This window comes from Poecile atricapillus, chromosome 4 (assembly GCF_030490865.1).
Source record: "Poecile atricapillus isolate bPoeAtr1 chromosome 4, bPoeAtr1.hap1, whole genome shotgun sequence".
NCBI lineage: Eukaryota > Metazoa > Chordata > Aves > Passeriformes > Paridae > Poecile > Poecile atricapillus.
The window spans coordinates 20,779,842-20,807,435 of NC_081252.1; the positions used below are offsets into that span (position 1 = coordinate 20,779,842).

Genomic DNA, 27,594 nt, shown 5'->3' on the forward strand with positions numbered 1-27,594 from the left:
TACCATGGAATTCAAAATTAAAATATTTGCCTGAAAAGGTACAGACAGAACATAAAAACCACCTTACCTGAAAACTCAAGAGATGCAGTGCAACAAATAAATATATTTATTCTTACTTTTTTCCTTTTTTTTTTTTTTTTACAACAGTAGCAGAATAATTGCAAATAGGGTTTGTTGTTTTTTCTTTTGCCGAGTATGTACTTTGCTTATTGATTTTTTGCATCCAGGGTGATCTACAGCTACAGCTTGGTTTCGTATTTTTTTTTCAATCATGTTCTTCCTAGCATAGATAGAGTGACTAAGTATTCAGAGCTACTAAAAACTTAATAGGTGTGTAACACAGTGAAATACTTCACAGCCATAAACATAATCCCTAAAGCAAACGCACAAGAAAACTGTTTTGTTCATAGCTGGAGCTGAGAAGAAGCCTCTTTTTTTCTTTTTAGCATCTTGCTATTTAAATCAAGAGTGGATTGTGTTCTCCACTGTTACCCTTTCAAAAAAAAAGCAGTAATAAAAATTACTGAATAAAAACATACTCTCATATTTCAACACAATTTTTATGCCAGTTTCTCAAAGACTATTCTAGAAAAGTCAGCTTGTTCAACCTAATATAAGAAGAAGGTCAAGTATGGAAAATCAAGAGTAACAAAACCTCACAGTAAAAATAAGAATGTTTGTTGCACATAGTGGTTAGCTCTAAAGAAGTGAACAAAAGAAAAAGCCTCCCTAGAAGTTGTAGAGCTACATAGCTATTATCTTTTTATAGCAAGTATATTTTCTACCACAGCCTTGATTTTCATTACTTTATATTTTTTAAATAACTTAAAATAATAATGAGTTTGCCTGCCAGCAGCCAACTCAAAAACACATCGGAAAAAGAAAAAAACCCAGCCACCATTACAGTGGTAGGGAGAAATTCTCCTCAGCAGCCAATTTTTGTGTCCAGTCCTTTCCCTTCTTTGCAATCCCAAACTTCCGGGATATATTCAGCTTATTAGGAATGGGAGCTCTTCAATGCAGACTTGGGTTTCACTGAAAGGAATGGTGAACATTTCCCCTCCATAGCCTCCTGTGAGTCCTTGCAGCAGCTCTGCAGAGTCCTTGCAGCAGCCAGCTGCAGCAAAAGGAAAGGAAAGAATACTCCATCCAGGTGTGAAATGATTCATAGGCAGCATCTGAGATCTTCAAAGGATTCTCAATCAATACTTCAGCCTGAATCCCAGCTGAGTGGGCTGTGATTTTATCTCATCTGTCAGATGGGAGAAGCTGCCTGTTTGTTCTTGAATTAACTTCTTTCATCTTTGCTGCCAAGATATCGCAACTGACTGCACATCTTTCATCGTTCTGAGTGCCACTCAGTGCACAGAAAAATAAGCCAAGCCATGCCCCTTGGCAATCCATGTAACACAGCAACAGCAGACGTGGTGTGCTCTAGACTCTGCCCAGAAGTGCTGACCTGAAAGGCAGAGGGAAATGCAAATGGGTGAAGACAATCATTAGAATGAAATAAATCTTCTCAGACAGAGTGACTACGATAAGGAAACCATGAAACTGAAATTCGTGTTACTACAGATTTTCATCTTGTCACTCTGTGTAATGTGGAGTGTCTGTGCCCTGATGTGAGTAACTCTTTCTGTCTTCTCAAAATGAGTGGAATCAATCAGATGGAATTGCTACAACTCCCTGCCTTATGGTTCATGTATCCTTCCAATTAGTAAAATCAAAGAGCTGATGAGGCTGCATTCTAATAGCAGTAGAAGAAAAGCCAAAAATGATTTTGCTAAATATTTTTCCCCAGCCTGAACTCTAAATTGTTAAGTGGTTTCATTAATGCATTTTCCCCAAAACAATTTTTATGCAAACCTCAGCCCTGTCTGAAAGGCTGGTGCACAAAGGGATGCAGTAGCTGTGAAAACATCTGTGGGGAATCCAGAGTGCTCTGTATAGTACTTGTGAGGAATTTGGGATTTCTCAGAGTTTAGGAAGTACTTTCTTCCTTCACTGAGGAACACAAGAAATTAAAATACAAAATTACTTATTCTAATTCCCATTTCCTAAGGGAAAGAAGGACCTATAGAGCTTAAGATAAAGACTGATTGTTCTATCTTTTCCGAAAGTTCCAGACTGGAGGGGGGATTTACAAGCATGCTGTGTCCCATCTGTTGAAACACGTAACATGCCATTTGGTTTTAACTGCTTGATGCTTCTCTGTATCCCATTCTATTTATTTATTGATCTGGGTAACCTCTGACACAAACCTTAGTGTCTTCCATCTGTCCTTTTCAATGTGGTTCTCAGGGCCTTCGCTTTCATAGGAAGCCAAGTAAAGTGCTGCAATCAGAAGCAAATACATTATGTTAGGCCTACTGGCATTTTAAAATTTGCTCTCCCTGCAAAGCAGACTGAGTTAAACGAAGCAGGCATGTATTCTCCATCCCTCAGTTCAGGGCTTCAGAATCCCATTAGGAAGTATAGCATTGCTTATAATTGCACCCAGACAATGCTAACAAAGTGTGCATGAGAACAAAGACTACCCTGAGGGGGGGAAAAACCAACCGGTGGAAACTCAGAAGCATGAGGAGCAGAAAGCACTCGAGAGAAAATAAAATGAGCCCAGGGACATGGTGCTTTGTATGTAGCCAGTGAAGTCCCTGTTTTCTTCCTTAAGCAGCACCCTTTAGTACAAAGTATCCTGAAAGTCCACATAAATACATTTCATGTGACATTTAGAAGGACCACATCAATTTAGTTCATTCTATTTCAGAATGTTGATTCTCACAGACTATATGCACATACAAGAAAAATCTTGTCTTCTCTGTCATTTGTAAGGGAGGAGCATTTTTCACTTGCCAGACAGAGATGTCTCAGGACAGTCTTCCCTTACTGTGGAAGCCACAAATTAACACAAAAAGAGATTAAGCAGTAGCCAGTGACACCATCCCTGAAGAAATCCAGAGCTCCTTACCATCATCACTGAAGACTGGGACAGAGAGCAAGTACTGCAGAATCTTCCAATCCCTTTCAAAAGGACACTCCACTTGCTTCCATGTCATAAATTCACTGACTTGTTTTGCCAACTCCCAAAATTTCTGTCAGAAAAAAAAGCAGAAGAGGTGCTATATGTTGAACAGCATTGCTTACCCTGAACATTTTTTTCAAAAAGAGGGAGAGATCGTGGTTTGGAGACCAAGGCTTTGCCTGTCCTTGGCTTTTAAGATAGAATTGAATGTGATCTGACTCAACACTCAGCCTCTAACTTCTGTGTTCCTGTTTCAAGCTATGGTAACTTCTCACTCCTTCACCTTGTTAACATTGCTATTGTGAATAGCAATATAGTAGATCATGAAGTGCACTTTATTTTTATTTTTTTTCCAAGGAGCTGGTAACACTCTTTATGCCCAAATTTTGACTTTGATGATGCTCACGGTTTTTGTTTTGCAATTGAATACACAGTGATTTTCACATCAAGTGCTTAATACTGACATTTCAAAATCCAGATGTTTCCTGTCAGTTAGCAAATATGAAATGCTCTATTTTCTTGCTAGAACATTATGCCAAAAATAAACACTGCCCATGCAGTGTGCTGGTGCCATTAATTGATAAGCTCTTTCAATTAAAGTTTAATATGCCTCAAGTGCACATGGATTCCTTGAGCAAAATGACATTCCAGGTGATTGCACAGCCTAGTTTAAGAACCTTTGGGCTAATTCAGACCCATGACTACAACTGACATGTACTGCACTTCTGTGTGAATGACCCAGGCTTCTTGAAAACCGAAAGTACCAGGAAACAAATCATTGGGTAACTCACCCTGTGTCAGATAACAAGCATGAAATCAGAGCCACAAGAACTACTGGAAGACAAGAGAGTCCAAACTCCCTCACTGCTGCTCTATCACATATTTCTTCAGAGACAATCTGGGACTTACATGCATGAAAATGATTACTATTTATCTTGATAAAGGAGGAACTTGCTTTTTATGTGAGGAATTAAAAGATATGCCCTAAAATACTAATTTGAACATTCTGTCATTAACTATATCAAACCTGTGTATTGAAATGTTGAGATGAATTTGAGCACTGGGAAGAAGTTCTGATGGCTTTTTTCCCCCCACAAAAAAAACTGGGAATATTGAAAGTTTCTATAAACACTCCATCTCCAATAAAACTGCTTTTCCCTGACTACCTCCCAGCTCCCCTGAGAAGGAACAGATATACTCAAATTCCAGTCTATGTTTGCTCTCTCAGAATCCAGTGGAAATTAGACTGTGATCTGCTCCAGTTTTCTGTTAAAGGGGCTGACCCTGCATTAAAACCCCACTCAGTGCCCTACTTACCTCAAAATTGACGTGACCATTTGGAAGGCGATTGGCACAACCCTCATTGAGGAAGTAAATATCTTTGATCAAGAGGCTGAAGAAAGGTATCACGATCTAGGGAGAGAACAGCATTATTATTATCAGTCTGGTCTTGAAGCAAGACACAGTGGTCTACAGAGAAAAATGAAAAGAAGTCAGGTGATACAAAAGGTAAGCAAAATACTGAAGGACTAAGCATTCTACATCTTTACACAAAAACTGTGCAGTCACGACATTTTAAAATACAAGTCTCTCCAGAAAGTCCTGCATTTCTGTGTCATGTCCTTCCTGTTTTCATTTTTTCCTTCTTCCTTGCAGATTCCAGAAGATAAATGGTCAGAGGCACCTATTTCTTACATGTAACTCATGCAGGTATCTTGTAGTGTAGCTTTCCCTCTTGACAGGACTTGTTTGGTAAATGAGGGGAATGCACACTGAAGCACAGCAGAGAATATTGGGGTAGCAGCACAAATGGTTTTCAAGTTACAGTTCCCTGAGCTCATGCAAGTCATGGAACCTTGGTACTGACTGGCTTAAAATTAAGCATTTCCTGCCAACTGAACAAAGTATTTTCTTTGGAGAATGCTGGAGAATTTTATTTTCTTAAAATTGTTCTATTTTAATTTTCATCCTATGGAAGTTTTCACAGCTACACATCCTTGTTACAACTGGGGATAAAACAAATACCACTTCTTATTTCCATAGAACACTTCACTGCACCATATTTCAATATCTCTAAGTTCTTTCTCTAAAGTCTTAAAACTGACTTTTCTCTGAAAAGAAGTAAGCCTCTTACATTTAAACTTCTGGTACTTTGAATGATATGTGAACAGATCCTCAGGACACAGAAAAACATTCCATGTATAACAATAGTATAGATCAGCAGACTGCACGTGGATTTGCTTCATCTACCTGGTAGTTTATTCCACGAACTGCAAGATCACGTTTATTAAACGCAGCATGAAGCGCTTGATGAGCAACTGCTCATCAAGTTGATGAGCAACTGCTTCCAAGTAGAGAGCAGCTAGGAAGATATTTGATTCCTTTCCACAAGAACTACCACTGAGATTCTGCATCTAAAGACTATATACAGGGAGGGAATGCCACAGCTCTGCCTAGATTTGAGGTTTAGAATGGCTTTTGTAAGTTTTAAAGTCTTTCCACCTTAAGCCATGAATTACTGAAAGTTTAGCACAAGCAGCAGCTGCAAGAACAAACAGCAACCTCATGTCAGTCCTTAGCCTTTCTACTTGTGGTACAGGTTTGTGAGATATAGGTGTCTGTCAAACAGAAATGAGCTGAGGAAACTTACTTTACTTAAATAATCAAAGTGATCATTTAATATTTGGACTGTCAGCCAGCACCAAACTGATCTGGCAGCTTTTTATAAGCCCACGAGGGGTAGAGTTGCTGAGAATCAGAATTCCAGGATAAAGGTTTACCATGCACCTTAACAAGCACATTTCCCTTTTGCCCACTGCCAACACACCTTCTCTCTGTTGCTGTGGGCTGTCAGGGACCTCTGAGTGGCTCCACGCAGAGCAGTTCGGTAATTATAAAAATTGCTGGAAGGGTCCATCTGATGCTGCAAGGCATGAAAAGATGCAGATAATGAGGTACACACAATCCTTTCTCAGCTGAGCAACTCTTAAATAGGAAAAGGTCTTCTGAAGAGCCCCACAAACACAGCTTTGTAGAGGGCTGCAGTATCACTCGTTTGTTTGATCAGAAGAGAACCTTATTTTTAAAAATGTCCATTCAGCACAACAAGAAATCCAATACATTCTCTTGGATAAATCACAAACTCATACAGTGCTGCACCTGCATGATCTTTGACAAAGTCAGCTGGACAATATCCATTAAGAGCACATATATACTAAATTAAATGTCATAATGAAGCCAAACTCACATTTTAGAGCAGTTAAAAGTAAAATGGTATTAACAGCCTCCTGTCCAAATATTAGCCAAACTTACCTCAAGAATATCAAATTTGGCTGTCTTCACTTTTGCCCAGGTTTTCTTTAATCGAGACACAGGACTCATGTTCATGCCAGCTTGATATAAGAGAAAGAGATTACTGGAGTATTTAAAAGAAAAAAAATCTTTCAGGTAGCTTGGACTAGTAAGTATTTCTAAAGCAAAGAATCTATTACCAATAACAAGTGTTTTCAATGGAGTTACTCAAGAAATCAGAGTCACTGTTTTCTTTAAATTCCAAAATAATCTTGGAAACAAAATCTTCTTCTCTTACAGAATGAAAGCTCTAAAAAAAAATGCTAAGACATCATTTAATGTGGATCTGATAAAACATGTATATACAGCAGAAAAGCTCAAATGAGTGTTCTGAACACCATCTCTTACATAATTTATTGAAAACTACACATAATTATGAAGTTTTCATATTTCAAATAAAAAAAAAATATTCCCAGCATTTTTCCACCAGATGTAAAGAAGTGTGGAATTTTTAAACCACTAGGATGTGATAGAAACGATGGAAGACATCAATTCTCCATATTACAAGGCAAGTTTTTATTCCAATTTAGCACTGAAGTTGGTTTTAAAAAGCGAGGATTTAGGTCTCTGAAGAGCGGCAATGAAACCTTTGGTTTATACCAACTTTATACTACACACATAGCACTACAGTGTTGAGCAACTTCATGCTGCTGACCAAGCTGTGCAGTAGACTTCTGTGTGAAGCACTCTGCTTCCTTTATCCAGATTTAAACAGGAATAAAATAATATCTCAGTACACATACTTACAAATAATAGCCATTAAGGAATTGAAGTTGCCAATGTTAAAACATTCCCGTGCCACATCGATGAAATATTCTATCACTCTTGCTCTGTGCTTCTTCTTCACAGGCTGCAAGAAATGCATTTGTAGGGTTATGCTCAGCAGGAACCAGCACTCAGACACATCCCCGAAGAAATAACACCCCTGTTAAAAGTCTTTTCCTTAAGTACCACAGCTTCACACTATCCTTTACAAGTAAAGGAAGCCACACTATTGTGTACAAAAGCATTCAGGACAGCAAAGACAAACCAGATCCTGGAGAGGCAGAGAACAAGGACAACAGGCAAAGAGGCTCTGCCAAGAAAAAGGATATGAAGAACAGCAGAGCAGAGTAGAGGGTCAGCCAGGGAAGAGAATGTGCCTCAATTCACAAGAGGCTTTCAGAGAAGAGAACAGCAGGCCAGACATGCTCATGTACCAAGAAGGGCTAACCCAGAATAAAACATTACTGTCACATAAACAAGGCTCAGGCACCAGTATAATGCTAAAAACACTGAATTTATTTCCTCTTCAGACGTGCTCTGACTGCATCCAAATGCGAACAATTACAGAACCAAGTGAATGAAAAGTCCAAAAGGCACCAAACCTGAAAAGGCTTCACAGTTTTAGACAACTAAATAAAACCTTTCAGCACAAAAAGTCCTTGCTCACCATACAGATTTCTGTTGCAACCAAGTAACTGAGCCTGTTAAACCACTCCACATAGGCTTCAAGATTCCGAGTCTTCTTTTGATCCCCGTAGCAGCTCTACAGAGAAATGAAATAGCAACTTTTAGCACAATTTTTATCTTTTTCCTGTGAGACCTTTTGGCTTTCTGCCTTGCCATTCCCAAACACTGTCAAGTAACCAGGAATAACTCAAATTACCCAAAGTGACAAAAAGCTTAGAGCGAAAGCAGCAGTGGTAATATTCAAACATGTGTAACTTCCTTCCGAGCTGTCGGCCCAGTAAAGCACTCCAGCAGGCATCTGGAATCCACCCCATGCTTGAAGTCCTACTGGGATGCTTTAAGGACCCAGGACAGACTTATTCAAACAATCAGGCCTAAATATTGCATAAAGGTCCCTTGAATACACACACTGTTTCAGTCCTTACTCCCTCTCATAGAGTAGATACAATGCTAAGCTCTCTGCAAGTGCACAGGAAAACAGAGGTCAGGCACATTATGTTCAGTGGTTGATGACAAATAGACATACTGCATCCTAACTTTGGGTTAGACATCCTACATCCTAACCAGCTCTACCATTTTGAGGGGATTATCCCTTTCCTGAGCAGTGCTATGCTGTATCATCTTGGAATCATTCCCACACCACACCTCAGGGTTGCCTAAAAAGAGGTAGACTGCAGTTTCAGTGATCTCTATCTGGAAGAACAATTTCAGAGACCATCTGACTGAACATCAAATTGTAAACTTTTGTCATTCTATCCTGTTTATCAGTTTTAAATTCAAGTTTTAATGGACTGACTTTATCACAGTTTATTTAGAGAGGTTAAGTCATCTTCAAAAACATAAAAAATTAAGTCCTTTTGAAAACAGCACTCAAAGAGATGACAACTCTGTCATGGCTAGTTAGAAACACTGCATATTTACCCTCCATCTCATGTAGATTTAGAGCCCTCTGCACACTCTTTTTGTTATGTCTGCTCTACCTGCAAATTCCCCCATGTGCCACTTGGCTGCAAAGAGTTTAGTTTATTAAAAAGGAAGAACAGATGTCGAAAATGAATAATGCAGAAGGCAAAGTTAAACTCAGCCTCTTCCAGCTGTAGGCCGCGTAGATGGCCTGGGGAAAACATTCACAGGATTAAGTTCTCCCTTAGCTTAAGTCAGAAAACCCAGGAAATGTGTTCATTTAAGTCAATTTTTTGGCTGAGTTCTGGAGCTTCAGGAGTTGTACTCCAGAAAGAAAAAAAACATTAACAAAATGTTTAATGGGATTACTAAAGCTTGTTTTCTACTGGTCCTCATTTATTGCCGGACCTCACTACCAGCCCACGGTGCACCTGATGGTAAATGATGCATTTCAGAGCTGCTCCAGATCTGCTCCTATTACCTTGTCATTATTCAAAGGATCCTTTTGCACAAACGCCTGGATAAATTCTTCTGGTCCAATATAATTGAGTCTCTCCTAAACAAAGCACAGAAGCAGCCAAGTCATATCCCCTGTTAAACTGCACTTCAAAAAGAGGGGAGGGATGAAGTCATGCCTGGGAATGTAACAACTCACAAGCTCTATGTGCGTCAGCTGCTGAGCTAACACGTAGGGATCATTGCAGACAGTGATTATGTCCCTCTGGATGGACTGGGGCTTGGTCTTTAGGAGCGTGAGGCGATCTGTGGATGTGGTGGTGTCAATTTTTGCAAGCACTTCCTCGTACTGGGTAACTGCGGCCAGCTTCCGAATCAGGTTCTGGAGGAGCTGCTGCACGTTCTTCCGGTACATCTGTTTTAACACCAAACAATCAGAAAACACTTCTGAGATGTGAGAAGACATCATTAAAGTCTGCATGACACTGCAACAGATGGATGCTGATACCTGTATTTGTTGTCAACTCAAGAGAAGCTCTATTATGTGAATTTGTAATATTGGCATTTCATCAGATCAAAAGGAGTCCAGCTGAGGGTTTAAGCAGTGATTGTCTGACAGGTTCAGTATTGACCCAGTTAGCTCAAAGAAAAGATGTATTCAATCCACTTCCTGAAAGTACCAACCACCACTGGAGGAAATACAAGAAATGAAAATACTCCATCTTCTCCTGCTTGAGACCACAGGAAAAACCAAATAAGAGGCCACTCAGTGATAAACTGCCTGCTTCTCTCTACAGAAAATCATGATCAGTTTCACCGAAGTCAGAGCTTAAACTTGCAGTGAATCTGAGGAAAAGAAGAAGCTAATAAAACCATCTCTCTCTTCTTTTGTTTTTGCAGGCCTTTCCATGTAGTTATTTAAGTTACCAGGAGTGACAATTTTCAGCAAGAGTGGAACTCAACTCTTAAGTAGATAGAAATGTGTAACCAAGGGGGCTACTCTTCCAGATTTCACATATCATCCGAAACCATTAAAGCAAAACCTAAGTGGCTTCAAAAAGGATCATCCAAAAACTACTGTCTGCACACCATAGTATGATCAGTCCAAGACTGCAGTATTTCCTTTATTCTGATAAATTTGTCCTTTCCTCCAAAGCTTTTTCCAGATATGTTGTTTTGAAGGAGCGATATGTTAGTGTGGTGAGAAGTTTTGGTCATACTCTTACTGACAGATTCTAAAAGAACTGGAGTACAATAATTCAGGAAGTGGAATAAGAAGCTATAAGTAGAACTGTAGTGAACAAGAGTAGGAAACTGCTTCTTTTGTGTTCTTTAGGGTAATGACTCACAAAAATCCAAGTGATCTGTAGAAAAGCAAGGTCAAGGAAGTTGCCATTTACTGATCCAAGCAGTTCAAAATAAAACAAGTCAATTTACTGCAGTGCTTGCTTTCACTTTGTCTTTCTAAAGGAAACCTCAAAGTCAAAAAAACCTCAAAGCTACAGCTAGAAAGGATTTATAGTTCTCTGCAGAGTAAGATTGCTCCCTTTGCACATTTTCTAGCAGCTTTGTACATCTGCCTTTCCCTTCAATAGATGATTTCACTGTTTAAACTGTCTGTTGTGCCAGAAACTTCATTGCAGACAACCCTTCCCTCTTCTCATTTTATTCTTCCATCCACCAACTCAACTTCCTCCAGGCTAAGCAGTTCTTTTTTTTTTTTTTTTTGTGCCAGCGAGTACTTTTCAAGTGGGTGTGAGCTCTCAATCATAACTACTTTGCCTGGAACTGAACTTCAGTTTCCTACTTTGATATGAAGAGTATCTAGAAACAAAGCAACCTGGCACCCCTGGAGTGAAGGCACACCTCTTGCCTCTTCCCGGCCCAAAGCTCCCTTGAGCTATCTTGCAACCTTTCAGCTTGCACATCAAATTGGATCTCTTTTTCATTTATATTTTGTACGGCATCTCATTAATTTGTCCCATCTACTTTCATCCCTCCCCACTTTGACAACAACAAAACGTATTTCAGCTTCCAAGTTCAGTTTAGGTTCGCTCTTTTCCATGCTTGTGAACAGCCTCAGACCCTTCCAGGCCTTTGGCAGCACTCTCAGCTCCTCTCAGTCCAGCTTACCTCCACGCCTGTTAATGTGCTGTTTGCTGCCTCATCCATATCATTACTTAAAAGCTTATATAAGGAACACTGGTCCCTGAGGAACACTGGAAACACAATGCCATTTAGCAATTGCTATTTGTGTTTATAGTTCTTCCAAATGCCACTCCAGTGTCTTTTGCAATAGCAGTGTTATGCCAGCTACACAGGATTTATTTACTGAAAGCTTGTTAATTCCCTTCCACTAAGTAAATATAACCTTTGGCTTTTGGCTGAGTTTATTTCAGTATTTAAAAGACAACTATTAATTGAGCATCAAATTATTTCATAATACCCACATGGAACTTTACTTCCATCTGAAAAGTGGGATTTAGAAAAAGGTCAGGTGATTTCCTTGTGCGCACCATCCACAGGAAGGAATATGATAGACTTTCTCTGATCTGATACTTTAAGCTCAAGACAATTATTCCTGGTCCTGTTCTCTTTTGGAAATTTCTCCCCAAAACTGCTATAACTTTTCCACTGACCTACAGGTCAAAGGCCCAATTCCAATACATCTTACTAAAGAAATGATCAACACTAATAGGGATTTCTCAGCTATTGTCCTAGATAGCTTCTTCCAAGTAGAATCTCTAAAATGATAAATACTAACATCCACCAAGTTGTGCCCATCTGCACAAAACAGGATTATGTTATGGGCTTAGAGGGGGAGAGAACCTTGCCCATGCTTTGGAGAAGACCTGCTTATACTGCGTGATTTCATCCTAGGCTTAGGTACCAGACAGAACTTTTGGCCTACCAGCACCTTCACAGTAAGTCTTCTTAAGCACCCAGAGCCACACCTTGTTATTAACAGCAATATCAAAGCAATAACAGGAATGCTTTTTTATCCAATAACTTTGTTTGCAGACAACCTACCTCATCCCCACTGGCTATTCTTTGCGCCAACTCCTTTAAGTTCCTCATCATTCTTTCATCTCGGAAATCATAAGGAAAAGTCTCTGTCCATTCAGTCAACAACTGTAGGATTTTTGGTGCAATCTTCTGGGTCCAGTTCTATTTGGAAACAGTAGCGAGGAATGTTACACATAACAGCAATGCGGGAAATATCTAGCTGAAAGGAAATAGAATACTGTGCACTGTAGGATACTGTGGAGCATAAGGCTATGAATATAAGGTAAATTTTAATCTTAGCTTCATTCAGCACTGGATTACAGGCCAGAGCCAATGGCCATGGAAGCCAATGAGGAGACTCTCATTGTCTTAGCTGACCTGCAAATTCTGCCCCAGGTGGGTGGAAATGACTCCCCTCATTATCAGGAGTGTCTCAATGCAAGGCATTGATTAGAGTTTCTATAACTTATGACTAACCCTCAGCAAAGAAAGTGGTAAATTTCAGTTGTGCCAAGACCTATGTGTGCACTACACCTTATAGGGATAAACCTGTGCACAGACAGAGAGAGGCTGGTGGGGAGATGCGGTGGTGAGAGGCTGCCTTGGACACAGTGACCATGAAATGATTTTTGATTCTCAGTGAAGTAAGGAAGGCGATCAACAAAGCCTCTGTCTTGGACTTTCGGAGGGCAGATTTTGGCCTGTTCAGGACCCTGGTTCAGAGATTCCCTCGGTAAAACCAACAATGCAGCAGAAGCAGCAGCCCCCATGGAGGACAGGCTGAGTAGTGTGGAAATTCCCCATGAATCTCAGTGAATAAAGGGTCAAATTCTAGTTACTTGCATCAGGTTTTCAATCTGTTCAATGCTATTGAGGACTGTCTTGAATAGAAGCATTTGGTTTGGGCAGGGACCTGGGAAGTCCCTGAGAGTGTGGGATCTCACCTTGTCCAGGCCAGGCTCACTGAGTCTCTGCTGCTCAATGCACAGGTGGCAGACTTTGGCCATGAGCTCGTACGGGTGCATGAAGAGACGGGAGCTGAGAAGGAAGGTGAAAATGTACGTCCTCTGCGAACAAGAGGAAGACAGAGAAAGGCATAAATCACCAGCATTTTTCTACATTTTCTTGAAATGCCTTCCTGAAAAATCTGCTACTCATAGTTTACTATCTGAAGAATAAAACTCTACATGTGGCTGTGCCAAAAGCAATTACTACAGAGGCAAGCATTTAACACTTATCATTGCTCCAGAACCAGTATTATAAGTTTGTGCTCAAGCCAAGTTATGCAAGATTAAACCAAAACAAGGCAGGGCAAAGGTGGCTTAGCTCTCCTATTGCACACAGCCTTATTGCAAGCTCATTACCTGAAATTACTCAGAATAAAATTTCAACTCATCTTCTCTTGCTCTACAGTAAACATTTGTCTCCTGGGTGAAAGTGGAGGGAACTACATAGCTTAATTTTACAGAATAAAAATCAGTAACGGATTCTGAGGTTACAAGAAGAGGCTCCTTATTTTGCTTTGATTTTCCATAGATAATGATTTCAACTCATTGTTCCACTTTCCACTTTGCCAGTAGTTAAGTATCTATGGCACCCACTCCACAAAGACTCTACAATGTTCTGGCTCTAGAAACTTGGAATAAACCATCATGTTTGACCAACCAGCATCTAAATTGCTACATATTTGAAGCTTACACTAAGCATTAATGGATAAGCACTAGCTTAAGTACAGTCCTGTGCTGCTCTAAATTCTGTCCCAAGTTAAAAAAAGATCCTGTCTTGGAACTGTGAACAGATCTATGACAATAACAGAAGCTGAACATAAGCAGAGTTATGTCTTCAGCAGGAGCAAGTCGACAAGTAGAGCTGCAGTTTCATCATCCACCAGTTATCCCCAACTGCCCTTTCCTGCCACCTTTTGATACCATTCCTTTTTATCTTCTTTTCTATGAATTACTGAAAATGTCTCAATGCCTGGATGTGCCTAGACAGGTCAAATGACAAATTCTCAGATGACAAACCTCCTGTTGTCACATCCAGCCTCTGCTGATCCTAAACAGTGTGGTACTAGTTCAATATTTTGGTTGCTTATTGCAAGATACACGTGGACCTCAGATGAACAATGGGAAATATGCATTAAAAAACGTTTGGTTTTGCAATAAATACTTTCATTCTGTCACAACCGTGGTGATGCCTTTCTGTTCAGCTTTTTGAGGGTCAATGGTGCACACAATCCATCAAGCGACAAGCCAGTCTAGGTGTGTGCTTTATAAATGAGTCACCAAGGCTGCTCACCTTACAACAGGAGTAATAAAGCTTTAGACTTCCTAGGTTAGGTGAGTTTTTGCATGCTGCCCTCCAATAAAGCACATGCTTCAGGCACCTGAACCCCTTCTTTAGCCATGGATGTGACACATTCTGCTCTTCCTGCACACGTTCCCCTTTAGGAGACACAGCAGGCCTGGCCACAGAGTTAGCTGGGTGTGTAACTTACATCGGGATAGTAATCCACGTTGGGTACTAAGTGATGGATAAGAGCTTCCAAAGACCCCGACAGGAGATTGTTGTCGTGGTAATAGAGCCCTCCACAGCTGCCTTCTTTTGTCTGATACAGGTTCCTGTTGTAGCTGCTGCTGTCAAACATCGCTGCAAAGGGAGGTGTCTGTGGCATCTTTCCCTGAGGACACACACAAAGGAGATAAGGGATAATTCAGAGAAGGTACAATGTAAGTGGTTTTCTGTCTTCCAGAGATAATACTGCACTAGAAAGAAAACCCAGTGTCACACCATGGGTTACTTGCACACAGTAAAGATTGTACTGTTTTCAAGCCTGTCCTCTTTCTCAGGAAAGGGCCAACACAGGCTTTCACCACTGCCTGCCACAACTGCCAGGTGCTTCTTTTATAGCTTGCTGTTCCTTTATTAAATGACAGATAATGTCCAGGCTAAGAGTTACCAGGAGGTACAAAAATCCTGACAGACTTTGGGAACTCAGACTTTCTATAAAGCTTTTGGGGATGTGGCATAACATTCACTTTGGTCAAATCCTGAAAGTAGCTCCCTAAGAGCAGCACCCTGATGGGGAAGTGTTCAGGCTGTCCCAGGCTGACACACCCCCAGCCAGTGCAGAAGGAGAGAGACTGAGGTGAAGCCCTGAAAAGGTCATGTGAGAGGACGGTCTCTTTATGCAACATGACAGCCATGTCACTGCAATCCCAAACCTCCCATTTCCCAACTCCACCCTGGTAAATTGGCGCTTGGTTTTCCCAATAACACCGTGACAGGCGTGACCCAGGCTAAAGCCTGATGCTTCAGTGCATCTGCCTCCACCTACTCTCTGAGTGGCTCTATAGAAATTTGAAAAGTTTGCCTGGGCATAGTTGCTTATCACTGTTGTCCAAGTTCACCAACGATATAAAAGATGAGACCAGATTCAGAGTTTTGTTAAACCTTCTCCCCAAATTCTGTGAAAATGTGAAAAAATCCAGCCCTGTGCTCTCCAGCTTTAGGAAAAATAAAGCAATTACTCATCAGTCTGCATCTTAGTGCCTGTGGAATCAAAATGTCTTTCCAAGGAAAAGATCAGTCAGTGCTGCAGGGCGTTTAGTCACTCAGAGCAGTGGGTGGGCAGCAAGGGAGCCACGACCACCCAAGAGCTCCTTTGGTAAAGCAGTATCTGAAAAAGCCAAAAGATAAAATCTCTCTGACTGCTTGAGTGTTGAGTTATAAACCCCTTCATTCTCCTTCCTTCCCTGCCTTCTGGGAGTAGCAATTCTTGTCAGTTTAAGGAACTTAGGTTGATGGGAAGCTAAGTTTTAACCACAAGCATGCTGGTTTTAACTCTATTGCAGCAGTTACTGGGCTGTGGGTGCTGATGGGCATTCAGAGAGTGACAGATAACTGCAAAAGGGGATGGCACTTTGTTTCCAATCCTGCCCACAACTTCAAGGCTAGGGAGATCAAACTGAGAGGACAATATCCACAGGCTGCTGTGCCCATGTGTCGACTGAGCATGTGCATGTGAAAAGAATTAATGCCTCAGAGCCATCATTGTAAGTGCAGATGCTGTTTCTTTTCTCTCCATTGTATCAAATCCTATTCGGGAAAAGGCTCTTTAAAGCCACAGATCTCAGCAAACACCAGCCTGTGAAGGCACCCCGTTTTGAGAACAACTAGTGATGTGACAGCCTGGAGATAAATAGAGTGCTGCCATCTGTGTGCTCCTCAACCCACAATAAAGCACTTTTCACAGGGAGCTCGGTGGAGATGAGAAGCTATTAAGTTATTAGCCAGATTCCTTAGCTTGGACCTGAAGCACCACACAGACTTGCTGCTGCTGCTGGCAGTGTGTCCAGACAATGGAGACATTCAAACCAGCCCAAGCGTGAGTGAATAAAAATAATTTCAGTAAATAAACAGTAAGAGAAAGCCAAAAACAAAGGCAGAGAAGGACAGTGGAGAGAGTGGAGAGAGCCTCCTAGCCTACATGACCTGTGCTAATTCCACCTTGAGAGATGCCAAAAGATATCTGCATCAAAATGGGAAAGACTGAAAAGTCTCCATGCCTGCAAAGTGACATCAAACACTCTGTGCAGCTGTTCAACCAGAGATTCAACTTCATTCAGCCCAAAGAGCTGGGAGAAGAATAAAGTAAATACACATGCCACAGTGTAAGAGGGTGAAGTGCAGGACTGAACTTTACAGGGTTCCTCTACAAGTGAGTTCAAATTACTGGGCAGGCAAGGTGCAACCGTACCACAGCCATGCTGTGCACCAATAAAGCATCCTGATGCATAAAGACTCCTGGTCTTTCAGGTTCTTTGCAAGGCTAACCCAGTTTAAGGAACAAAACTTTACTGAGGAGCTGACAGGAACCTTCTGCAGCATTTTCTAGGTTTTCATACTGTGCATGCAAAGCCACAGATTTGAACCAACTCCAAAATATTCTTCAGCCCACTGACACTGAAAGATATCCTGTTTGCACCAATTCAGTCAAAATGCAAATGGTAGCGAACAGTGTGAAAACACTGCAACCCACCAAACGTTTGTAGCACTGTGGGTCCGAGGTCATACTCCACAGGGAAGTGAGAAAGGCTAGGCTGCATCTGCAAAACAACTTGACATCAATATTAGCACTTGTAAAAAACCAAGGTGAGTAGTTGTTTCAACCCAGATCTCATATTAACCAAAACAGCCTAATTCAGGGGGTGACTGGAATCCGCAGGGAATTTAGCCAGACTAGCCAGCAATTAGTTTTGATTTCATTCAATCCTCACAACACAAATCAGGTTGGAGACACAGTCTCCTAGAGCCTCATCAACAGGAAAGAAAGAATCATCAGGCCATTAATAGATGTACTGATTTGTAACCATAAAATAAAATCCTCAAAAGTCTGTCCCAAAGGGTACATTTTGTCTCACTTGTTTGCTATCTGTTTCTGGAAGCTGCTTGACAAAGAGGGCTCAGTCCTGCTTCAGTGAGACACCAAGTTGTGGTGATGTTCTGCATGTTCAGAACTGGGTTTCACTTGGAAGTGAGCAGCACATAGGACACGTTCTCCATGTGATGAAAAGGGATGATATCAAAAGTGTGACAGAGATAAATATAGCATAGCCAATGGCATGATTCATACAACACATGTGCTTTTCCAGCATGACTACTTTATTATCTTGACCTTGACTCCTCTGCTGTATTTTATTTGGAGGTGGAGACACAAAGCAGCATGCTTAATTCTAATTAGAAGCTTCTTCAGCTAAAGCTTCAGCCAAACCCTGCCTTCAGAATAACTTGAGTGGAACTGAAATTTGGTTACAGAGCAGATAATGGTGCACAAATCCATGGCACATAGAGCAGAGGTATCTTGGGACCTAAAAATATTGTTGACAAAGCACAGCAGGGCAAGATCTGATGAGCAGGAAATGGGAAAAAAGACAAGAAATATTATTCCAGTGAAAAGTGTTCTGGGAGTTAAAAACTGGAACTTTTTAACTGGGCTTTGGAAACATTTGGCTAACAATCATATGGAAGCCCATTTATCTCTTCTCTCTATTAATTTTTTTTTTTTCCAAGAATGAAAAGAGTGGGGTTTTTTTCTTCTTTTTTTTTTTTTTTTTTTTTAATTAAAGATCTGACTTGAAGGAAAGAGCAATGAAATAATTTCCTGGCTTTACCAGTGATGCTCTCCTGTGACAGAGAGAAGCCCATAACTCTGTACTGTGGAAAGAGGAATACAACATTTTTTTTCTGCATTTAGTATCATTATGAAGAACATGAGACTTTGGGCATTGAGGTCCATATTCTGCCTCTGAGTAGCCTCTGACAAGAAAGAAGTCTCAACTTTCCCAGTAACAGCACTGTAAATCGAATGTCAGAGCCAAAGATGATGTGCTCAAACCCCTGCCATCTCCTGCAGGAGCCAAGTTTCAGTTTGGCAAAACTAAAGGAATCAGATATAGCTTCCAAGGCTGCCAAGTGCTTTTCCAAACTTTTATATTCAAAACGCATCTGTTTTCTACTACAAACAGTGGAAGGTTACATTGGTTTGTTTTAATTTGTATTAAAGAGCTCAGGCTGCACATCAGGTTCATAAAACAAACTCAACAATATGGACAACTGGTATCCTTCATAGAAGCACCCACTGAGAAGTTCAGCAGTAGCAGTGAAAGATGCCTTTAAAGCCATTGCCAAACATTTTCAGCTCCTCTGCTAGGTACAGTTTTCTCCCACACTATCTCCCTCAGGCAGAGGAATGGTATGAATCCCAAGGCATACCTCCCCTTAAAAGATGCAAACTTCAGAAATGCAATTACATCCCCTCAGAGCTGTTCACTATACAATCAGAAACTCTTTACCACATTTAGCAGGTGATTACTATCCACCATTGTTATTAAAGATGCCATCATAAAACTGACAGTATGGTAAAACAAAAGACTGACTTCCTGCAGAACCCAAGTTCCAGAGAGGGCCCTCCTTATCCCTACTCTTTCTTTTGTTAGCAACATGCCTACAGAAGCCCTTCCTGTTGTCTTTGACATCTCTGGCCAGACTCAATTCCAACTGGTCTTTGCTTTCTTAACCTCATCCTTAGCTTCCTGTAAAATTACCCTGTATTCCTCCAGACTTACACCCCCAACTCATCTCCCTAGGCCGTCTTTCATGAAAAGCCCACAACCTCCTCCTGCCACAGGAGCCACCCCACCTTGTCTTTGTGATGCCAGTGATATCACGCCCATGCAGGCATGTGCATGTCTCTAATTCTTCTTGTTTGTTCCCCATACTACGTGTGTTTGTGTAGAGGATCTGAGCCAGGTCCTTGATAAAGCTGATTCGCTGGCTGGAGCAGCTGGAATCCTTTTGCAGTGCTCGGGGCATCCACCCAGGCTGCCCAAAACAAAAGCATACCAGACACAGAGGCCGCCCATCGCATTCCATACAGCCCTTCGTGGTGTGTGTGCTTTGCTCACTAAGCTTTTTGTTCTTGCACTGAAAGGTAAAGGGAAATTTTACAGCTCAAGCTACTGAGACGATAAGAAACCTGCAAAACTCCCACATGGGTGTTTCATGTGTCTTATTTGCAGAATTATCCCAGCTCAAGCCTTCTTGCTTCCACTCCGTGATGAATTTGCCATACAATTCTCAGAGCGTGACTTCAGCACCAAAACAGAGTTATAGCTTCTTCCTACTTACTCCTATATTACTTATTCCTACTTATTCCTATATTACTTATTAAGTGCATCTTTTAAGGGGCAAAGTACAGAATAGTTTTTCATACTCACATAGGAGATGAAAAGGGGAGTGATAGTGGCTTTTTCCAGCCTGAAATCAAGAGGAAGATTAAGAACCTCTCGTAAGGAACCCACCCCAGAGGAAGAGGACCAAAACTATCCATGTGGGACTGTGTCACAACTGCAGAAAATACATCTTGAACAGTCTCTGGTGGGGCAAGGAAAGACATGAGGTAAACATAAGAAACCTGACTGAGCCTTAAAGTATTTTTTGGTTTTCACTAGAACAGCAGAGGATGAACAATTTTGTAAAGTTTTCCAAAAATCACCCAGGCAACAATAAGCTGCACAGGAAAATGAAAAATGCAAGCAAGCAAAGAATAAAACAGGAACTGAATTTCAAGTAGAGGCATTTTCCTCCTGAATGTGCATTTTTCTTGGGTCTATAAATAGACCCAGCTGATTTGGGAAGGTCAGATGAAGCACTGCTGACTGATCACTCACGTATGAGAACTTTGGCACAGTAATTAAGTGAATCCTGAACAATTCAAAATTAAAGTCCTTGGATACTGAACAGCAAAGGTGTGATAGGCATGAATACATTTGTGTGTTTACCTGGGAGCATAAGGAACATGGTGGGGCATTTAAGAACGCCTTGAATTTCTCCAAATCTGCAAGCATAGAAAAAGGGAAGGAAACAAACAAGTTTCTCCTTGCTGCTGACGTGCTGCAAATCCATGCCCCCTGCCTAAGCTCCACGACTCAGCTCCCCTTCTATGCTCTCCCATCCTCTTCTTCAGTGGGGCAGGAATAGAGAGAGTCTAATGATGCTGAAGGTGGCTGTGACAGCGTTGGTGCAGTGCCAGACAAGCACATGCAGGCAGACTGCATCGCAGCAAAAAAATCCCAGCTGCAGGAAAATTACTCAGTCCAGGGCGAGGACAGGACATATGTTCCTCCCAAACAAAACACATGATACAATTTGTCCGTGTTGCTGGACACACAAAAGCAACAGCCTCGGAACACATGACACTAAAAGGATACTACGCCTATAACATGTAATTTCCTAAAGCACTTATCTCTTACCATGACCACGATGCTGCTGAGATTTCTGTCTGTAGGTTAAAACCGAGGAGGCCACAATAATTTAAAAAGAGATGAAGCATGCTCCATCACTGGCTGATTAATCTTTTTGTTAAGTTCATTTTTAAGTTAGTTTTAATTTCATGGGTAATTTCTTTATCTGGATGGTGTCCTTTTAGCATTTGAATGCAAAATATGGGTTTTCTCATAGAAGAGTGGGGTTTTTGTACCTTGTACGTCTTTTTGCTAATCCCAGTTTCAGAAGAGAAGCTTAAACATGAATAAACAGGTTAAGTATATATTGTAAGTGACATGATGGATTAGCAGAGCAGTAATTAAATGTCAGAAGGCACAAGAGATTCTAGAAAAGTTCAGTCCATTGCATGCTCCATAGTGACTTCTTCAACATTTGGGAGATTTACAGAATGAATGAAATGGAAAAAGATGCATAAGAGTCTCAGGCCAGCCAAAGGATTCAATGAAACACCTCCCATCTTAAAAAAGAGACAACACATATAGCTACTCTTTTCTACCAAGATTTCTGAGTGGACAGCTGGACTGAAAGCAAGAATGCTACTAAAGCCTTCCAGTTCTTTATGTTACTGAAGCAGGGTGGGGATTTTAGAAGCAAAGCATTCCCCTTATTGGACCCAGTGAGGCACAGAACAGTTTTGCCATTCATTCTATTTGTTCTTAAATATTACAGCCTTATAAGAGTAAAATCCCACCTCTCTACTCAGCCAGCTGCAGACTGGTTTGTCAGGGCTGCCATCCACCAGCAAGATGCAGAGCTGCACAGCCTGGAGGAGTTCACCACCCCAGCTCCCACACTGCTGAGCAGCAGCTGGGATGCTGCTCCTCAATCAGCTGATGGGTTGCTGCAGCTCTGAGGTCAGGAGTTTGAAGGCAAGTGAACAGCAGCGATGTTTTATTCCAAAACATCACACTGTAAAATGAGTGATTCAGCAGCTGATTCACGGAGGCTGAGATGTCCAGGAATGGGGCGTGGGGTGGGGTGGACAGATGGGGCCTGTGATGCCATCCATGCCCTGCTACCCCCACTAGTGAATCAGAACTCTGCTGTGGGTCCTGTAGCTTTGCATCTATAGAGTTCTGCACTCTGCATCATTTCTGTATCATGCTTTGTGCCTCCTGCACACTTCAAACTGACAAAACTGAAATTTGATGTTTTCAACAGAGATGGGAGCAGTTTCCCCTACACTATCACCAGAAGAGCATCATTGTGGTATTAGACTTCGACTAACCTTGGGGAGTGTGATCCATTCTATGTGACAGGGATGTGAACCCTGGGATGTGACAGGGATGTAATCCTAACCCACCCCAGGTGATCAAAGGCAAAAGATCCACCTTCTCCATCTGCATGGTCAGCAGCTAAGCGTGGCTCTGGACCATTTCAGAGTGAAAACTGGCTCCGTCAAGAGCTGCTCGCATATCCATCCACAGAAAACAGAAGTGGAATTATTTCAGTGCTTAGACCTGGCAGCTGGTACTTTGGATCTGCTTCTGACTCTGCTACAAACTCCTCACGTGGCTTTAGTCAAGTCACTCAGTTTCTCATTACTGCATTCCTCTGCTTGACAGTACAAAGAGGGATAAGTATGGGGTTATTTCCTTTCATTGAGCACTAAGATCTTTTTTCAAAAGGTGTACAGAAGGTGTATCATATATTACTGCCAGAAGCATGGTACTAGCCTTAAGCATGAAGTTCTCTTGACAGGGTTCCTTCTTCAACCTCATCAAAGCAAGATACCTTCTGAATCCCAAAACTGTTGCTCTTTGCAGGCTCCCATGCTTGGACTTTTGGTGCAACCTACAGTACACTTCAAAAGAAAACACCTTTCCCTTTTGTAATCATTATAGGCAGCCAAGTTATAATTTACAACAGCAAGCTGTAGTAGTATTAAATAACAGTACTAAATTTCATTTAACTGTTTCTACCTAAAACCTCATTGCCAAATGTCTCTGCCATTTAGATGAGGCAGAAAAATTGCCGGTTCTAAGGCAAACAATTAATATGATTTTTTTTTCCCCCAGTCACTCAGTCCTTATGTCTCCATGAACAGTACAGAATTTTTACTGACGCTTCAATATACAGCAGGTTGAAAGCAGCATATTTACAGTTTCTGCAACAGAAGTACTTCAGCTAAACCCCCACCATCACAACAACAAAAAAAACCCCAACAAACTTTCCAGTGTCTAGATTGAAGATAAAAATGGATGGTTCCACTTCATCAGTGACTTAAGAAAGGAAGTACATCTCTGTATCTGCATCAGTTACACTTGCCTCACACCCATTTATATCTAGGCTGGGTATCAGCCAGAGGTTTCTTAGAACAGAGCTGGGTCCGAGGTACAGTGGGCTTGTAAAGCAGTTGTCTGCAATCAGCTTGCCTGACTCCTTGGGAAATCAAAGAGAAGCACATTATGGCCAAAATGACTGAGAAGACCTTTTTCCCCAGTCTAGGCAGGGCCACAGCAGCAATCTCCTCTGCTCACACGCTGCCTCTGCTGGTTTGTGTCAGCCCTTGAGCCCCAGCAGCAGTTCCCGTGCCCGACTGAGGGTGGACCCCTGGGCTTTGCAATCGATGGTCAAACGCTCCTCGTCCTGAAACAATTACACACCTATGAAATCACCACCAGGTAGGTATGGTATTGAGCAAATGTACACCACGCTGGGCTGTGAAAAGATCATTACACACGTGGCCTAATAGTGTCTGAATCCCTGCAGGATGTTTAAGGGAGGATCAACTCTAGTCCTGATGGACAAGTACTGTCAGTTCAGCAGGCTACATTCATGCAGAAAGCACCTGGCCTTGTATCAATGAGAGCAATTATCTCAGAGAATACCCCACTCCCCAGTCTGACTCAAGCTTATTTATCCTCTGTCTTACTCCTTATGAATCCAAAGGTCTCACTGTGCTGGCTGATGCCGACTCCCAGGAGCTCCCAGGCTCCTCTGTGCAGGTGTGTTACCTGGCATTTCTGGCCCTGTTTCCAGATCTGACAAGAAGCAAGCAGACTGCCTGACCTCATGGGAGGCGCAGGTCACCTGGGGAACATTTTATTCTGGGAAGAAGATGTATTTTGATGAATCAAACCCTAAATAGTCAGAATGCATGGATCTGAGTCATTCAGTGCTATTCTGGAGCCGCCTAGGGAGAGTGAGCTGGATTGTTGTCATGATCCTGCAAATTTTCCATTTAAAAATAGAGCCATGCAAAATCCCACCGATTCAGGTTCCTCACAGTAGCGATTTAGTTTTTTAATACTACTTCCTACAGCAGCTAGAACAGAGGAGAAATTAGCAACAGCTTTCAGCCAGAGTTTTTGCCTCCTGTTTGTAAATTATGTATTGTCTTGCTGTTGCTGCAAAATGCTCTCTGGAAGCTTTGTTTACAAGCTCATTTTCTATCGAAGTGTTTATTAGATGATGTGGTTCAGTCCATCATACCCATGCCAAGCAAAGGGCGCCTGTCAGAGCTTGCAGAGTACACCTGTGTGTTTACTAACATTTGGAAAAAATGCTTAAGTATGGGCAATCACAAGTCGTGCCTCCTCTGAAATGCAGGCAATCTATCCCAACCAGCCTGGTCTGTGTCAGCAGACCCTTACAGTGATATACAGCACGGACTGGCAATATGATCCTTCCTGTCTTCACCCCAAGAAAACCTCACTTTTTAACTACCCAGTTACAAAAGTAAAGCCCCATCTTGTCAGCTTTTCCAGTTCATATCCCCTTCACTGATCATGCTCCAGAGCTGAGCTGTGCCTGTCACTTCTGACAGCGTGACAGCAGCTCACCCCGCAGACCAGGTACGGTGACCCTGTACTCCCCAAGGATTGTTCAGATAACCCACACAGGCAACAACAATAATAATAATAACGGGAGCACAGGCAACAACACGCGATGCTGTCCACCAAAACCTCAGCAGGAAGAAACCACACAGAATGTAAACCAACAGGGATTCACTGCACCATACAAAAAAAAAGCGTTTTATTCAGTGCGTGGCACAGCTGTGAGATTAACCCCTGCTAAATCAGTAGTTTCTTTCCTCTTTGACAAAGATTTAACAAATCCTACAGTGGCCTGTTTCAGTCCTGCTGTTCAAAGGAGTGATATCTCCACTGCTTATCCAAAATCAGAGCTTCGTCTCAGCTATTAGTTCTCTCCAGTACAGCTCATCAGTTAGCTCCTTGTCTTCAGTGTATTTAGCATTGATTTTCAGCTGATTAACAGCTTCTTTCCAAGGCATCTCATTTGGAAGCCGTAAGATAAGCCTGAGGAAGCCGTACCTCAAAAAGCTCTTCTCAGCTTTCAAAATAAAGAGACAGCCCGGAGACCCAGGCCAGCCCATTCCCAATTCCCCACAGAAGGCACGGTATCTCAGCCCACCAAGGCGGTAATCTCACTGAGAGCGACCCCCTCGACATTCCTCGCTTAGACAGAGCTGCCCGAGGTACAGGGCACCTCTTTGTTCCCGGCTCTTTTGATTTCTCAGGCCATTCTTGACCTTTGAGAGGAGTCCTCCGCTCTGTTCAGAACTCCTCTGGAAGAATTCCTCACCCTCTGTCATATTTAGCTTTACACACAGGCAGACTGGGAGGCACTCCTTGTTAGGGCTGCCTTAGTTTACACTCTGGGCTGAGGACAAGGTAGATTTAGCTGACGCACTGGTCTTGGATCATTTAACATTGATTTTGGGTCATTTATCAGTCCTTTCTCTCCTCGTACCCCTGAACTGCCGCCACCTCACACAGCGCAGGAGCCTGAAGTTTTACCACGCTTACTCCCAGCAGATGCCCAGCGAAAGAGACACACACATCCCGCCCACACACCCATTTTACTCAGCCCTAACAACACAATCTGGTAAATCGGTGCTTTTTTATCCTTTCCATCCAAGAAAATCAGCAAACGGTTGAACTGACGGGCGTAAAGAAAAGCAGGGAAAATTCCCCAAGGATTAGAGCCACGGAAAAAAAATCACATAGTGCACTTGTAGGACCCAGCAGGGAAAGGGACAAGGAGAAGGACCCCAATCACTGCTGCGTTCAAGTCTCTCCCTTCCCCAACACGCTGATATCCCCCCAAAATAGCAGCTCTGTACAGAGCCGGGTAGCCAGGAAGGAGATTAAACACCAGGAGGAATGAATGAGACCGTCCTGCCGGGGGGCTGGCAAAGAAGACAGAGATGGATGGACGGACGGACGGACCGACAAGGCGCACCGCAGACTCACGGAGTGTACCTGGAAGTGTCCGCAGGCGCTCCCGGCCCCAGACGCTGCTGTATGGCTCTCACGCACTCATCCCCTCCGACACGGCACAGCACAGCAAGGCTCGGCACAGCACAGCAGGGCTCGGCACAGCACAGCAGAGCTGGGCACAGCTCGGCACAGCAGGGCTCGGCACAGCTCGGCTCGGCTCCCCGCGGGCAGTGCCGGCGGCGGGCGGAGCGCTGGGCAGCGCCGCTCCCGGCCCGTCCCCGCCCGAGCCGCGGCAGGGGCGGAGCGCCGTGCGGGCCGGCCGCCCCCCGAGCGGGCCCTGCCGGGACACCGGGGGCGGGCAGGTGGCACCGGGGACTGCCAGCCGTGCCCTCAGCTGCTGCCCCGCTGGCCCGGCAGCAGTCCGCTGTCAGCGCTCTGAAGAGAGGCGTTGTTGCGGGCGGGCAGGAACGGGACACACACACACAGACACACACATACACACACACACACACATACACACACACACACACGCGCAATGCCTCCTTTGAGTCTCCCAGGTTGTATTTCCAGCACAGAGGATTTCCTCAGCCCGCTGCCGTTCCGTCTCTCTTCCCAGTTCTCATCCAGTTCCCCGTGCAGCTCATCCACTGTAATCTTCAAAAGCGTCCTGCACAGATCCGCTACAACTCCTCACCCACCGCCCTTCGTTTTCTCTGCAGCTCCGTTTACTGGCTTGGATCTGGTGCCCCACTGCTCTTGGATGGAGGGACAAACACTCTGCTTCCATGTGCTCTCTCCAGAGCGCTCTGAGTTTTCTCCCCTTCTTGCACAGCACCCTCAGTCAGCACTTTTCTAGGGTGAAAAGTCCAGGTTTACCCAGTCATTCTATAAACAGGTTCCACATCTTGGACAAGTCTTGCTATCCTCTACCAACGTTTTTGCAGTACCTCTAAACCTTCTGAGATGAGGGAAATGGAGTTGCATATGCGCAGTTCAAGATGCAACTGAACCTCAGATTTAGGGAGCACTACTCCAACTTTCCCTGTTCTCCACCCCCTCCTAACATTTACTGATCTATGCTCAATTTCCTTTTTTTTGACCCCTCAGAACATCCAACCGAGGTTCTTCCTGTGGAGTGGCAGCAGCCAGGTCAGAACCTGTGCTTTACAAGTGAGGCTAACTACGTGCATCAGATCTTTCACTAATTGAAGAAAACTTGTCCCTGGTAGTTAAAGGCTTGAAAGACAGGTGCTTCTAGCTACTATTTCTACATTCAAGCATAGAAGGAGCTTGAATAAACCTCACACCCTGTGGCCAGGATGGTTTTGGAGGCAATCACACAATCCTACCTACCTGCTTTCCCATTTCTTT

At 42.7% G+C, this 27,594-nt stretch overlaps 1 protein-coding gene across 2 annotated transcripts; it reads right to left on the reverse strand.

Annotated features, from left to right (window-relative positions):
* Window positions 1-83: 83 nt before the first annotated feature.
* On the reverse strand, window positions 84-26,440 carry RASGEF1B (RasGEF domain family member 1B). 2 transcript variants are annotated; one of them, XM_058838065.1, is made up of 14 exons: window positions 26,266-26,440; window positions 14,688-14,870; window positions 13,135-13,257; window positions 12,215-12,352; window positions 9,384-9,599; window positions 9,210-9,284; window positions 7,806-7,901; window positions 7,121-7,223; window positions 6,335-6,414; window positions 5,850-5,945; window positions 4,340-4,435; window positions 2,969-3,092; window positions 2,262-2,334; window positions 84-1,459 (listed from the first exon to the last, which is right to left on the reverse strand). In XM_058838065.1, exons 2-14 carry the CDS (start codon window positions 14,862-14,864, stop codon window positions 1,435-1,437), a joined length of 1,422 nt encoding a protein of 473 aa, XP_058694048.1. In that variant the 5' UTR covers window positions 14,865-14,870; window positions 26,266-26,440; the 3' UTR covers window positions 84-1,434. The 2 variants fall into 2 exon arrangements, with proteins under 2 accessions (XP_058694048.1, XP_058694046.1); XM_058838063.1 differs by lacking the exon at window positions 26,266-26,440 and adding an exon at window positions 17,232-17,251.
* Window positions 26,441-27,594: the final 1,154 nt, after the last annotated feature.